Source organism: Eriocheir sinensis, chromosome 17, assembly GCF_024679095.1.
Source record: "Eriocheir sinensis breed Jianghai 21 chromosome 17, ASM2467909v1, whole genome shotgun sequence".
In the NCBI taxonomy this organism is placed as follows: Eukaryota; Metazoa; Arthropoda; class Malacostraca; order Decapoda; family Varunidae; genus Eriocheir; species Eriocheir sinensis.
The window spans coordinates 18,237,497-18,250,159 of NC_066525.1; the positions used below are offsets into that span (position 1 = coordinate 18,237,497).

General features: G+C 43.3%; 1 protein-coding gene across 1 annotated transcript in view; it reads right to left on the minus strand.

Annotated features, from left to right (window-relative positions):
- Positions 1 to 12,663, minus strand: part of LOC127000046 (uncharacterized) — a 99,243-nt gene that overhangs the window by 40,772 nt on the left and 45,808 nt on the right. The window contains exon 2 of the mRNA XM_050863454.1: positions 388 to 609. Coding sequence (XP_050719411.1) covers positions 388 to 600 — 213 coding nt within the window. The 5' untranslated portion in view covers positions 601 to 609. The remainder of the gene's footprint in view (positions 1 to 387; positions 610 to 12,663) is intronic.

Below are 12,663 nucleotides of genomic sequence, written 5' to 3' on the forward strand. Positions count from 1 at the left end.
GGGACGCGAAGATGGTCTGGGCCCGCATGATCACCGCTCAATAGCACACACACACACACACGCACACACACACGCTCACACCAAGTGGTACTGACAGGCAGCCACTAATCCAAGCTGATCACATGACAATTCCGTTCCGACAGCGCCGAGCCGAGCCCATGCAAACTGATGCATGGCCGCCACGAAGACGCGGCGCCGGACTCGTGTGAGGCGGTGGTTGGTGAGAGGGTGAGGGGCGAGGCCGCTGGGGATGAGTCTGTGGGAAGCCGGCGTTGAGGGGGAGGGGGAGGAAATATAAGGCAGCCGAGACTCACGATGCGTCACAAGACACTGGGGAACTGGGGAGGGAGGGGAAGGGGGAGCAGGTGCAAACCCTGTGGTACTCACGGCGAGCTTCTGTTGGAACTGCTGCTGCTGTTGCTGCTGCTGCTGCTGCTGCTGCTGCTGCTGCTGCTGCTGCTGCTGCTGCTGCTGCTGCTGCTGCTGCTGCTGCTGCTGCTGCTGCTGCTGCTGCTGCTGCTGCTGCTGCTGCTGCTGCTGCTGCTGTTGAAGCTGCTGCTGAAGTTGCTGGTGTTGTTGTTGCTGCTGCTGTGGATCCATCAAAGTACCCTGGGGAGGGAGAACAAAGTAAAATTTTTACCACCAAAAGTGAAAAATAATAGAGAATCGGAAACCGTAATATCTCTAAACCCGGAGAGTGAAGGAAATGAAGGGCAGAAGGAGGACGAGAGGATGAGACGGAGGAAAAGGGAATACAAAAAAAAAGAAAAGGGAAAAGAGAGGAAGACAATGCAGAAGCAAACTAAAACGAGGAAGACAAAAACAAGAACAAGAACAAGAACAAGGAGGGGAGGAGAACGTGGACAGAGAAGAGAACGAGGAAGGTGCTGAAAAGGCGGGAGGGAACACCAAAGATGACGAGGGACAAGATAACGAAAACACTGACAAACACGAGAACGGAAACGAGTAAAAATAACGACGACGATCACAGAAAACCAAAAAGAGGACGAAGAGGAGAACGAAGAATGTAACGAGAACGAAATCAAAAACGAGGGTGAGGGAGAAGAAGGAGGAATGTTGGAGAAATTGGCAGTGGCCCTCATCAGTATTCTAAGCGATGCAGCAGCCACGTCTCCCGCCACTCAGGTGAGGAACGAGACAATGAAAACACCTGTCCGAGATTTCAGTCCCCCTTCCCCCTCTTCCGCACCTCCTCCCTCTTCCCCTCCCTTTCTCTCCTCCCCTTTCCCCCTCTTCCCCTCCTTTTCATTTCTCATTCTGCCCATCCTTCTCTCTCCCTCTTCCCTTTCCCATTTTCCCTTCTCCTTCTTTCATATCTCCATGTCCCTTCTCTCTCGTCTCCCTTTTGCTTCCCTCTCCATCTCAATTCTCCTTCTGCCCTTCCCTGTCTCCCTTTTTCTTCCCCCTTCTTCTCCTTCCCCTTTCAATTCCCCTTCTGTCCTTTCCTCTCCTTCCCCCTTCTCTTCTTCTCTCTCCTTTATCCAGCTTCCTCTTTCCCAAATCCTCCACGTACGATCTTCCATAAAATATGATTATGAAAAAGAAATTAAAGAAAGGAGCGTCCATCAGTTCCCCAAGCAGAAAGAAGTAATTGGTGTATCCATGAAAGGAAAGTTTGGTGTGAGTTTTCCGTTTAACTTTTTTCTCATCCTAATAGCGGCACTCGATATCTTCCTCCTCCTCCTCCTCCTCCTCCTCCCTCTTCTTTTTTTTGTCCTTCTTGTTCTTCTGCTTTTTCTGCTTCTTCTTTTTCTTTATTCTTTGTAGTTTCTCTTACTCTTTTACATTTTTTTGTGTTTTTTTCTTCTCCTTGTTTGTTGTTTTAGTTCTTGTTCTTGTTCTTTTTTTTCCTTTTCCTAGTTCTCCTTCCTTTTTCCGTTTTTCTTCTTGTTCTTGTTAACATAAGAACATAAGAACGTAGGAGGCCGGTAGGCCTGTACAAGGCAGCTCTTTTGAACCTGAGTTCCCGTGAATCTAACCCCACCTAATATCACTGTCCATGAATTTATCGAATCTATTTTTGAATGTGACAATTGTATTGGCACTCACCACATGACTGCTCAGCCTGTTCCATTCATCTACCACTCTATTAGTAGACCAATTTTTGCCTATGTCCCTGTTGAATCTGAATTTATCCAGTTTAAACCCATTACTACGTGTCCTACCCGGTTCTCTTACCAACAGAACCTTATTTATGAATACCCCCCTTATTAAAGCCCTTCATCCATTTATAAACCTCGATCATGTCTCCACGCACCCTTCGCCTTTCTAGAGAATTCCAATTCAACTGTTTGAGTCTTTCCTCGTATGCCAAGTTTCGTAACCCTTGAATCAACTTAGTCATCCTCCTCTGAACCGATTCTAACATTTTGATGTCCATTCTATAGAAAGGTGACCAGAACTGAACCGCATAATCAAGATGAGGTCTAACTAATGCTAAATATAGTTTGAGGAAGACTTCGGCGCTTCTGTTGCTTACGCTCCTTGAAATAAAACCCAGTACCCTGTTTGCTCGATTTCTAGCTTGAATGCATTATGCCCTTGGACAGAGATCAGAGCTCACTAAGACCCCTAAAACCCTCTCGCACCCAGACCTGTTTATGGGAGTGTCATTTAAATAATAGTTATGAGAGGGGTTGTTCCTCCCTACACTCAGAACACCGCACTTCCCTACATTGAACTCCATCTGTCCGCCCAGTCGTACAATCTGTTTAGTTCACCCTATAGAATACAATAGCGTCCTGATCCGACTCAATTACTCTACCGATTTTGGTATCATCAGCAAACTTACTGACATCACTACTAATTCCTGTATCTAAGTCATTGATACATATAAATAATAAACAAAAGTGGACCTAATGCCGAGCCTTGTGGGACCCCACTCGTAACACAGCCCGTCAGATCTTTTACCATTGATTTGCACTCTTTGCTTCCTATTGCTAAGCCACGCCTTGACCCAGTTCGAATCTTTACCCTCTACTCCGTGAGCCTGTAATTTAAGCAACATTCGGTGGTGAGGAACTTTGTCAAGCGCTTTACTAAAATCAAAATAAATTACATCATAAATTTCATCACTGTCTACCACCTCAAATACTTTATTGTAGGACAAGAGATTGGTGAGACATGACCTACCTTTCGTGAACCATTGCTGCGAGTCGTGAATTAAGCTATGTTTCTCTAGATGCTCCCGAATGTTCCTGGCTATTATGGACTCCAGCATATTGCCTAGAACCGATGTTAAGCTAACCGGGCAATAGTTGGAAGCAGTTGACCTGTCCCCATTTTTTAAAATCGGCGTCACATTAGCTACTTTTCATATACTAGGCACATAACCAGTATTTATCGACATCTTAAAGATGTCGGTTAGTGGGTCACTGAGTACCTCTTTGCATTCCTTTAATACTCGCGGAAATATTTCGTTAGGACCTGGCAACTTATTCTTCTTAAGCTTATCTATCTCATCCTAGACTACTTGCCTGGTAATGATTATATTCCTCAATTTGTCGTCATCCCCGCCCCCGTACACCTGAACCCTTTCCGGAATAGTCGTTCGATCCTCTTGTGTGAATATTGAAAGGAAGCAGTCGTTTAAAAATATGCTAATATTTTCGTAATTTTCCACAAGCTCCCCTGTGTTCGCTTTCAACGGTCCAATTTTCTCCCGTGTTTTTGTTCTACACATCTGAAAGAAGACCTAAGGATTACTTTTCGCCTCTTTTGCTATTTTAATCTCATTGTTCCTTTTTGCTACCCTAGTGTTTTCTTCACTAATCTAGATAGTTTGACATACCGGTCCCTGAGATGTGTTTCACCATTCTTTACTTTCTTATAAATTCCCTTCTTTAAACCTATCTCGTGTTTTAGCCCACGAGTCATCCACTTAGGGTCATTGTTTTCTTTTCTAAGTGTTCGCTGGGGTATATGCTGTCCCTGCCCCTCTACTATTACTCTAACTAAATTATTGTAAGTTATTTGTACCTAATTCTCCTGGCTCTCCAACCCACAGTTCTGGCCCTCATGAATCCCTAAATGTTCCCAGTTTACCTCTTCAAGATGTCTTCGAAGCCCCTCGTAATTTGCTCTTCTAAAATCTGGCACCAACACTGGGTTTGGTTCGCGGGTTACCGCCCAGTCTAAGCTAAAACGAACCGTTATGTGGTCACTATTTCCTAACTCTCTGCCCACCTCCAATTCACGTATCAGTCCCCATTATTACTTAGGACTAAGTCTAAAATGTTATCTCCTCTGGTAGACTCAGTAACTACCTGCTTAAGGAAGTTATCTTGTATAACTAAGAAAATTCTCGGCTTCCAGGTCACCCACTAGGTCTTCCCAGTCTATATTCTTATAATTAAAGTCCCCCAAAACGCAGACAGTTTTACTCCTACTCGCCCTCCAATCTCTTGTTGTAATATATTTGTATCCTGCCTGTTAAGGTTGGGTGGCCTGTACAGAACCTCTAGAGTTAGTTTTTCTTTTCCTTTGTAAGCGTCCACCCAAACGGATTCTGAATCGATGTTAGTTTTGACTGAATTGTTAACGGAACATTTAAGTGAGTCTTTATCATATAGCGCAACTCCACCTCCCCTTCTTTCCTTTCTGTCTTTGTGAAACATCTGATAACCCGTTATTTTAAATTCCGACCTAAAATTTCTATTGGCAGTGTCTTTCCATGTCTCAGTGATCGCTATTGTGTCAAAATTTTCTACACAAGCTTCACCCCTTAGTAAGCCTATTTTGTTTCTAAGGCTCCTGCTGTTAGTATATAAGATCCTTAGCCCTCCTTCTGTTACTACCCTATGAATACTACTAAGCTGCCTGGTTGTATTATGAGTTAGATGTCCTGTCCCATTACTCCTTTCCCCTCGTCTATACTAAAAAATCCCTCAGGGTACTATGTGCTCGCTCAAGAGAGTCTGAGAGAGCCTCAACACCTTTCAACGTTAAGTGTATCCCGTCCTGGGAGTAGAGGGCATCGTTGCCAAAGAAGAGGTCTCAGTTGTCAACGAACAGCTACCCATTCTACTCGCAGTGAGCTGCTAGTCTGCTGTTCACTGCTATCGCCCTGGACAACCATCCATCGCCAACGCCCCTCCTCGGCAGGACGCCACACATTACCGGCGACCCACTAACGCCGGTCGTTTTGATAGGCTGAATAAATTTACTTCTTTAAGCTTTTGTTCATAAGATAAATTTCTCAACCTAGGAATCATTTTTGTTACTCTTCGTTGAGCCCGTTCTGACTTTTCTACGTTTTTTCTGTAATAGGGAGACCAAAACTGTACACAGTACTCTAGATGGGGTCGATCCAGCGAATTATACAGTTTTAATATTACTTTTTCCGATTTATTATTAATGAATCGTCCGATGAAGCCAACTAATTTGTTTGCGGTTTTAACTACCTCTGAACAATGCTGACCGGGCTTTAAATCGCTTGATATAGTGATTCCAAGATCCTTTTCTTTACTTACTACAGAAAGTTGTTGGCCATTCATTACTTACTGAATGCGATTGTTACTGTTTCCGATGTGTAACACTTTACATTTGTTAACGTTAAATTTTATTTGCTATTGATTGGCCCAACGTGCAAGTCGATCTAGATCTGATTGTAATGCTTCTCCGTCGAGTGTCGTAGTTACCTTACTGGCGATTTTTGTGTCATCAGCAAATTTTGATACTTTGCAAGCGAGTCCATCATCGATATCATTAACATAAATTAAGAAGAGCATGGGACCAAGCACTGATCCTTGAGGTACGCCGCTTCTGACATCGAGCCAGTTAGATGAAACACCGTTAAAACTACTCTCTAACTCTATGATCCTCTGATCATCCTTCTGTGTCTTAACGCAGAACCTACAAAAGCCCTTTCTTAGAAAATACTGAGGTGCCATGCGGAGACCACAACCGGGACAACGCTTGAGGACAGACGGCATGGTGAAAATATGGCTGAGGCAAGACGAAAAAGTTGGGTGCGGCAAGACAATAACAAAGTCCGCATCTGCGGTCAGGTTGGCAGGTCGCAGTCAGGTCGTCAAGTCAAACCTCTCGGGAAAAAGGTGTGTCTAGGAAAAAGGGCGCGGGTATTCCTACCTACCAATACTGGAATCACGTGCCTATATATCATTAAACTAAGAAACCACATGCGTAAATAAGATAAAAACTGTGTTCACTAGGTTTGCGTGGAAAGGTGAATTATTTAGTGTTTATGTATGGACACTAACACACGAGACTTAGAAATTTACGTAGCTAGGCGCGCCTGATTCACGTGTTCCTATTATCACTACACAGTAAAGTATCGTAATAGTAGAAGGAAAAGGAAAACAAAACAAAACAAAACCGTGTAGCACTGGGTTCGCGTGAAATGGTGTTAAAATTAGTGTAGGTGTGGGATGGCTTAACACACGTGGCCTAGAAGTAACAGTAGATCACTATCTAATTAGGTAAATACTAAATCAGAACACTTAGCAGTCTGGTCATCTTGTTCTTGTTTTTGTTCTTCTTCTTCTTCTTTTACTTCTTACTTAGGGCCAACACTGGAACCGCCTTTTAACCTCGAACATCCTGAATGCCTACCTCGAGTTACCTGGAGGGTTTACGCGTCAGCCTCCGTCACCTGTATCGGCAGACGTGGCCCAGCTAACCTAACCTCCACACTCTGCTGGTCTTCACGCTGAGTTGGCGGCTGCATCACGAAGACCGAGGTCACTACAAGCCTACATACGTGACGAAATTGATCGGTCTTGCTCTTCCAGCTGTCACTACCTCGGCTGTTGTGTTTGTCAGTGGGACTTCACATACTGACTGCTGTATTTGTCTGTGAGGCCATTATTTGGTGACTGTTGTGTGTGTCCGTGGGGGCCTGTGTTGCTAGATTGTCGTACTCAGCCTCCTATGTTTGCCGATTTCCGACCTAAAACTGCCTCGTCAACCCAATAACTGCCTTCATATAAAGTTATCGTTAAAATGGTTAATTATTGGTGTTTCTTTGGCAATAGCTATGGCTCAGAAACCGATAAATACGAGGCTTTGAGTACGATAATCTGGCAACGGTGGTGGGGCTCTTAACCTACTGACTGCTGTGTTTGTCAGTGGGAGACCTTCACCTGGCGACTGCACGGATAGGAGGAAGTAGAGCATCCCTTTTCCAATTCCCTCTAACTGTAGCGGTGTTCCAGGCGCCGGTGCCCTTGTTGCCTCTGGTGGCTACATCACTTATTGGTTCGCGTGATGTATGGTTATTATCAGTGGGGTTATTGAATCGATGCTGTTGTTCTCGTGCCTGGGATACCTATAATACATAAAGGACTGGGTTTGTTGTGCTATATCTACACTGCATCTTGGCTCCTCTCACATTATTATTCTTCCACTATTTTCCATCCCTTCTTACTCTTCCCTCTACTTTTCCTACTGCTGCTACTACTATTAATACCATAACCACTAATACTAATACTACAGCTACAGTGATGAAAAATTCCCAGATTCTTCTTTTTCATGACTATGATTTCATATTCCCATTATTTCTATTAGAAGAAAAAAATTGTCTATCTTGTGATCACGTTGAAAATACAGCTTTGCTTTTCTTTTCTTCTATTTATTTTTATTTATTGATTTCCTTTTGTGTAAGGGCAGAAAGCGGATTTATTTTCTTGTCTTGTTCCGTTGCGAGTTTCTCATTCTCTTCTTCGGGGAGAAAACAACCCGATACATCATTTTCCGGCGGCAGAGGAAAGAAGCGGCGGCTAATTAAGAAGAAAGGTAAAAGGAGACTGGCGTGCAACAAAGAGACGAAGAAAACTTTAAATGAGAACCGAGAAAACGATAATAGAGCATACTGAACGAGAGAGAAAGGGGGTGGGGGGATACAGATACTGAGTCACCATAAAAAGCAGACAGAGAAGTACACACACACACACACACACACACACACACACACACACACACACACACACACACACTAAAACAGAGAACCACGCAAGAGACAGCAATGAGAAATAAAGCAAAAAGAAGTACAAAGAGAAAAATAAAAGGAAGGGACAATATATAAAGACGGAGGTAAAAACACGCGCAAGTAGAAGAAAAAAGCTGCAAACAATCCAGTGAAACAAACAACCAACACGCGAGAGAGAAAAAAAAAACAAGGATAAGCTTCGGCAAACACACATTTCCGTTTCTCAAAAAAAAAAGAAAAAAAGATAATAAAAGTTGGTAAATCCGGATCCATTTTTTGTATTGTTTTGTTTTCTCTGTAGTTCTTCCTTTCCTTCCTTCCTTCCTTCCTTTCTTTCTTTCTTTCTTTCTTTCTTCCTTTCTTTCTATCTTTCTTTCTTCCTTCTTTATTTCTTTGTTTCTTCATGCTATTTTTTTTTCTTCCTAAGTTAATATACTTCTTTCTGTGTTAATTTTTCTTATATATATAGTTTCTTTGTTTTTTGTTTGTTTGTTTGTTTCTCTTTTGCTCATTCATCCTTTTTCTTCTTCTTTCCATTTTTTCTTCCTCCTTCCCTCTCTTCTTTCCTTCCATTCAACCAACCTTCCCTCTTTCATTCATTCATTTTTTTCCTTTCTACCTTAGTTCCTTCCTTCCTTCCTTCCATCTTTTTTCCTTTCTCCTTTTCTTTCTTTCTTCCTTCCATCAATCGATCCTTTCATTGTTCCTTTCCCTTTTCCTCTCTTCCTTAATTCATCTCTTTCTCTCTCCATTCCCTGCTCTTCTTTTCTTTCTTTTCCTTCGTTTCACCCCTCCTTCCACACACGACACACACGTAAAAGAACAAATCGAAGAAGAACCGTAAAGGGAACACTGGTGCGATAAAATAAAATAAAGGTGGAACTATGCAAAAGATGTATGAGAAAGAGGAAGCTAAAGAAAATGGACAGGGGCGGAAAACGAAATGGAATAGCAGGAAAGGAAAATATTTTATGGGATTCAGAAATATATTAGCAAACGGGACATAAAACAGAAAGAGAAGAAAAAGTCTGGTAATAATAATAAAAGCAGATGGAATAGAAGGAGGAGTAAGAGGTGCATGAATAAAGATAATAAAGAATAATAGAGAGAATTCAAAAGACAAATATAAAAGGACACAGAAAAGAGTTAATGAGAATGTGACTGGGAAAAGGCAAAGAAAATATAAACAGTTAAAGATAAAAATGAAAGCACAAATATAACAACACAAAACAAGACAATGCAAGACCAGTAAAAGCGATAAAAAGTTAAAGTTAAATTAAGAAAGAAAAATAAATTAACCTAAAGGGGAAGACAGATATAATGAAGATAAAAGATAAAGAAAACAGAAAATTAAGAGCAAAGAAAATGGAGAAGCAGGACGAGAAGGAGAGAGGAGGAAGAGGAGGAGGAACAAGAAGAGGAGGAGAGGAAGTGAACAATGGGGCGAGGTAATAAATCAACCAGAAATAAAATACTAAAAAAGAAGAAACCCGCAACGATGACAAAAAAAAGGAGACAGGAGACAATGGGGAGAATATATCGAGGCAAAAAGGGGAGAGGGAGAGTAAGAAAAAATTAAGTCTGGCCAAAGGACAAACGATGGCCATCAAAAGTAAGAAGAGGGGAGAGGACATCTCTCTCTCTCTCTCTCTCTCTCTCTCTCTCTCTCTCTCTCTCTCTCTCTCTCTCTCTCTCTCTCTCTCTATCTCTCTCTCTCTCTCTCTCTCTCTCTCTCTCTCTCTCTCTCTCTCTCTCTCTCTCTCTCTCTCTCTCTCTCTCTCTCTCTCTCTCTCTCTCTCTCTCTCTCTCTCTCTCTCTCTCTCTCTCTCTCTCTCTCTCTCTCTCTCTCTCTCTCTCTTCCATCTCTTCCTCTCCTTTCCTAAGTGGCAGCCTCTACCAAGATTCGAACCCATAGCCATTGGTTTTTCCAGTCGATGCCTCCATTCCTGAGCCTTACACCTTCAGCCACAAAGCCTCCCTCTCCTGAACGCGTGGCCCTCGTCTGTATTCATTACCTGCTCCTGCTCTGGCTCAGGTGTGCAAACTTGGGGAGGTGTAAGCGAAGGCAGGACTGAACGGTGTGAGTAGCTGTGGGTTTACTTGTCTCTGGTACTCTACTACTGTTTTTGCTTTCATTACATTTTCTGTTTTCCTGTATATTTTGGTACCTGTCATTGTTTACGTCTGCATCCTTCTTTCTTTAGCCCTCCTCCTCCTTTTACTACTCTGGCTTACCTCTACATCTTTCCTCCTTCTTTCCTCTTACTCATTTTCCTCCTCTACCTCTTCATTCTCCTTCTTCCTTCCTCCTTGTCCTTTTCCTCCTCTCGTTTACTTTTGCATCCTTTTCCTCCTGTTTACTACTTCTGCATCCTTCTCCTCTTCATTGTTCTCATCCTCATCCTTTTCCTCCTCCGGTTTCTACCTTTCTCCTGTCTCCTCTGTCCGTCGTAACTATTAAAACCTTAAAGCCGAGTTCTTGTTATAGGCCAATGGGCACTCTGTAACCTGCTACTCTCATTCTCTTATTGATCCTCCTCTTCCTCTTCGCCTATTGCTCTTGCTACTACAACTGCTGATGCTTATAGTGCTGCTACTACTACTACTACTACTACAACTACTACACTACTACTACTACTACTACTACTACGACAGGCCAGTCAGCATGAAAACAAAGGGTCAATCAAGACACAACAGGGGGAAGAGGAAGCGAGACGTGGAGAAGAAAAAAGAAGAAAAAGAGGGAGGGAGCAGCGTGTGTACCGTGACAGGTGAATGGGTGGGGGAAGAGTGAGGGAAAGAGAGAGAGAGAGAGAGAGAGAGAGAGAGAGAGAGAGAGAGAGAGAGAGAGAGAGAGAGAGAGAGAGAGAGAGAGAGAGAGAGAGAGAGAGAGAGAGAGAGAGAGAGAGAGAGAGAGAGAGAGAGAGAGAGAGAGAGAGAGAGAGAGAGAGAGAGAGAGAGAGATGAGACAGACAGACAGACAGACACACACACACACACACACACACACACACACACACACACACACACACAGTGAAACATATGTATGCAGAAACAGGCAGACACGCACACATACAGACGAAAATGAAGAGAAACAAAGATAAATACAGATAGACTGACGAGAGAGAGAGAGAGAGAGAGAGAGAGAGAGAGAGAGAGAGAGAGAGAGAGAGAGAGAGAGAGAGAGAGAGAGAGAGAGAGAGAGAGAGAGAGAGAGAGAGAGAGAGAGAGAGAGAGAGAGAGAGAGAGAGAGAGAGAGAGAGAGAGAGAGAGAGAGAGAGAGAGAGATACAGAGAGAGAGAGAGCAACCGTCTAATAAGGAAAGGGATCTGACTGACTGAGCTGTCCCCGCAGAGCACCAATTGTAGGCCGGCACTCGGGAGTCTCGGCTTTCTATTGGTTAGAGACAGACTAATACTCAGCGCCAAGATTAATGATTAGCTAACGACCTCACGCCCACCGGACACTAGGGAAGGATTGATTCAGAGCTGTAGTGGGCGTAGGGAGACGGTGGTGGTGGTGGTGGTGGAGTGGGGGGTTGTAGTAGTGGTGTTAGTGTACTGGTAGTGGTGGTATTGCAGTGTTGTGTAGTGTAGTGTATTGTAATATAGTGTAGAGGTGGTGGTAGTGGTGGTGGTGGTGAAGATGAAAGGGGTAGAAGCATTATATAGTATCAACAACAACAACAACACATTCCGTCTCCCAAAAATAGCCCAGTACAAAACAAGAAAAAGTTTTCTCTAAGTAAATTAAGCTATTCTTTTTTTAACAACGGTATGATTATATAACTTTTGGTTGCCATCTCTCTCTCTCTCTCTCTCTCTGCACAGTTGCATTATTCCAACAAAGAGTAAGCAGGATTTTTTACAATGTGGATTAGTTGTTCTATATCCATAAACGAACGGAACGAATTTCAATAGACCAATGAATAGCATACAGCATTTAACTAACATTCTAACTAGCACCAATAGATAATTAACAATGCATATTAATGACTTGGAATAATTAATGATAATGCTATTACCGAATTACAAAAAAACAACTGTAGCTTTTGATTTTGTTTACTCACTTGTTCCCTTTTTCCGCCTTCCTTCGTTCCTTTCTCTTCCTTCCCCCCACCCCCCCACCCCGCCGTGCCCCCCTACCCCTTTTAATCTTCTCTAACCTTTCCAAATAAGCGATATCATTCACTGTGTCTCTTCGTCCATCTCTTAATCCACACAGTGATAAATTTTTCCGCTAGACAGTTCACAACCACTCAACGTACCTTCTTTTTTTACACTTGAGAGAGAGAGAGAGAGAGAGAGAGAGAGAGAGAGAGAGAGAGAGAGAGAGAGAGAGAGAGAGAGAGAGAGAGAGAGAGAGAGAGAGAGAGAGAGAGAGAGAGAGAGAGAGAGAGAGAGAGAGAGAGAGAGAGAGAGAGAGTATGTGTGTGTAATTCACCACGGCCTGATCACGAGTTGGACTCGCTTTCGCGAGCAGGTACCCTCCCGACACGAGCAAGTGCATGTTCATTATCGTCGATCTCTGGGTATTGCCAGAACCTCACACACCACACACCCCATCCCCTTTGCTCAAGGGAGGACGGTAACCACTCCTAGTCAACGGAAAGAATCCGGCCTGAGCGGGGCTCGAACCGCCGCCTGTTTGACCGTGAAGCCTTGCAGTGCGACGCTCCAGCCGACTGAGCTACC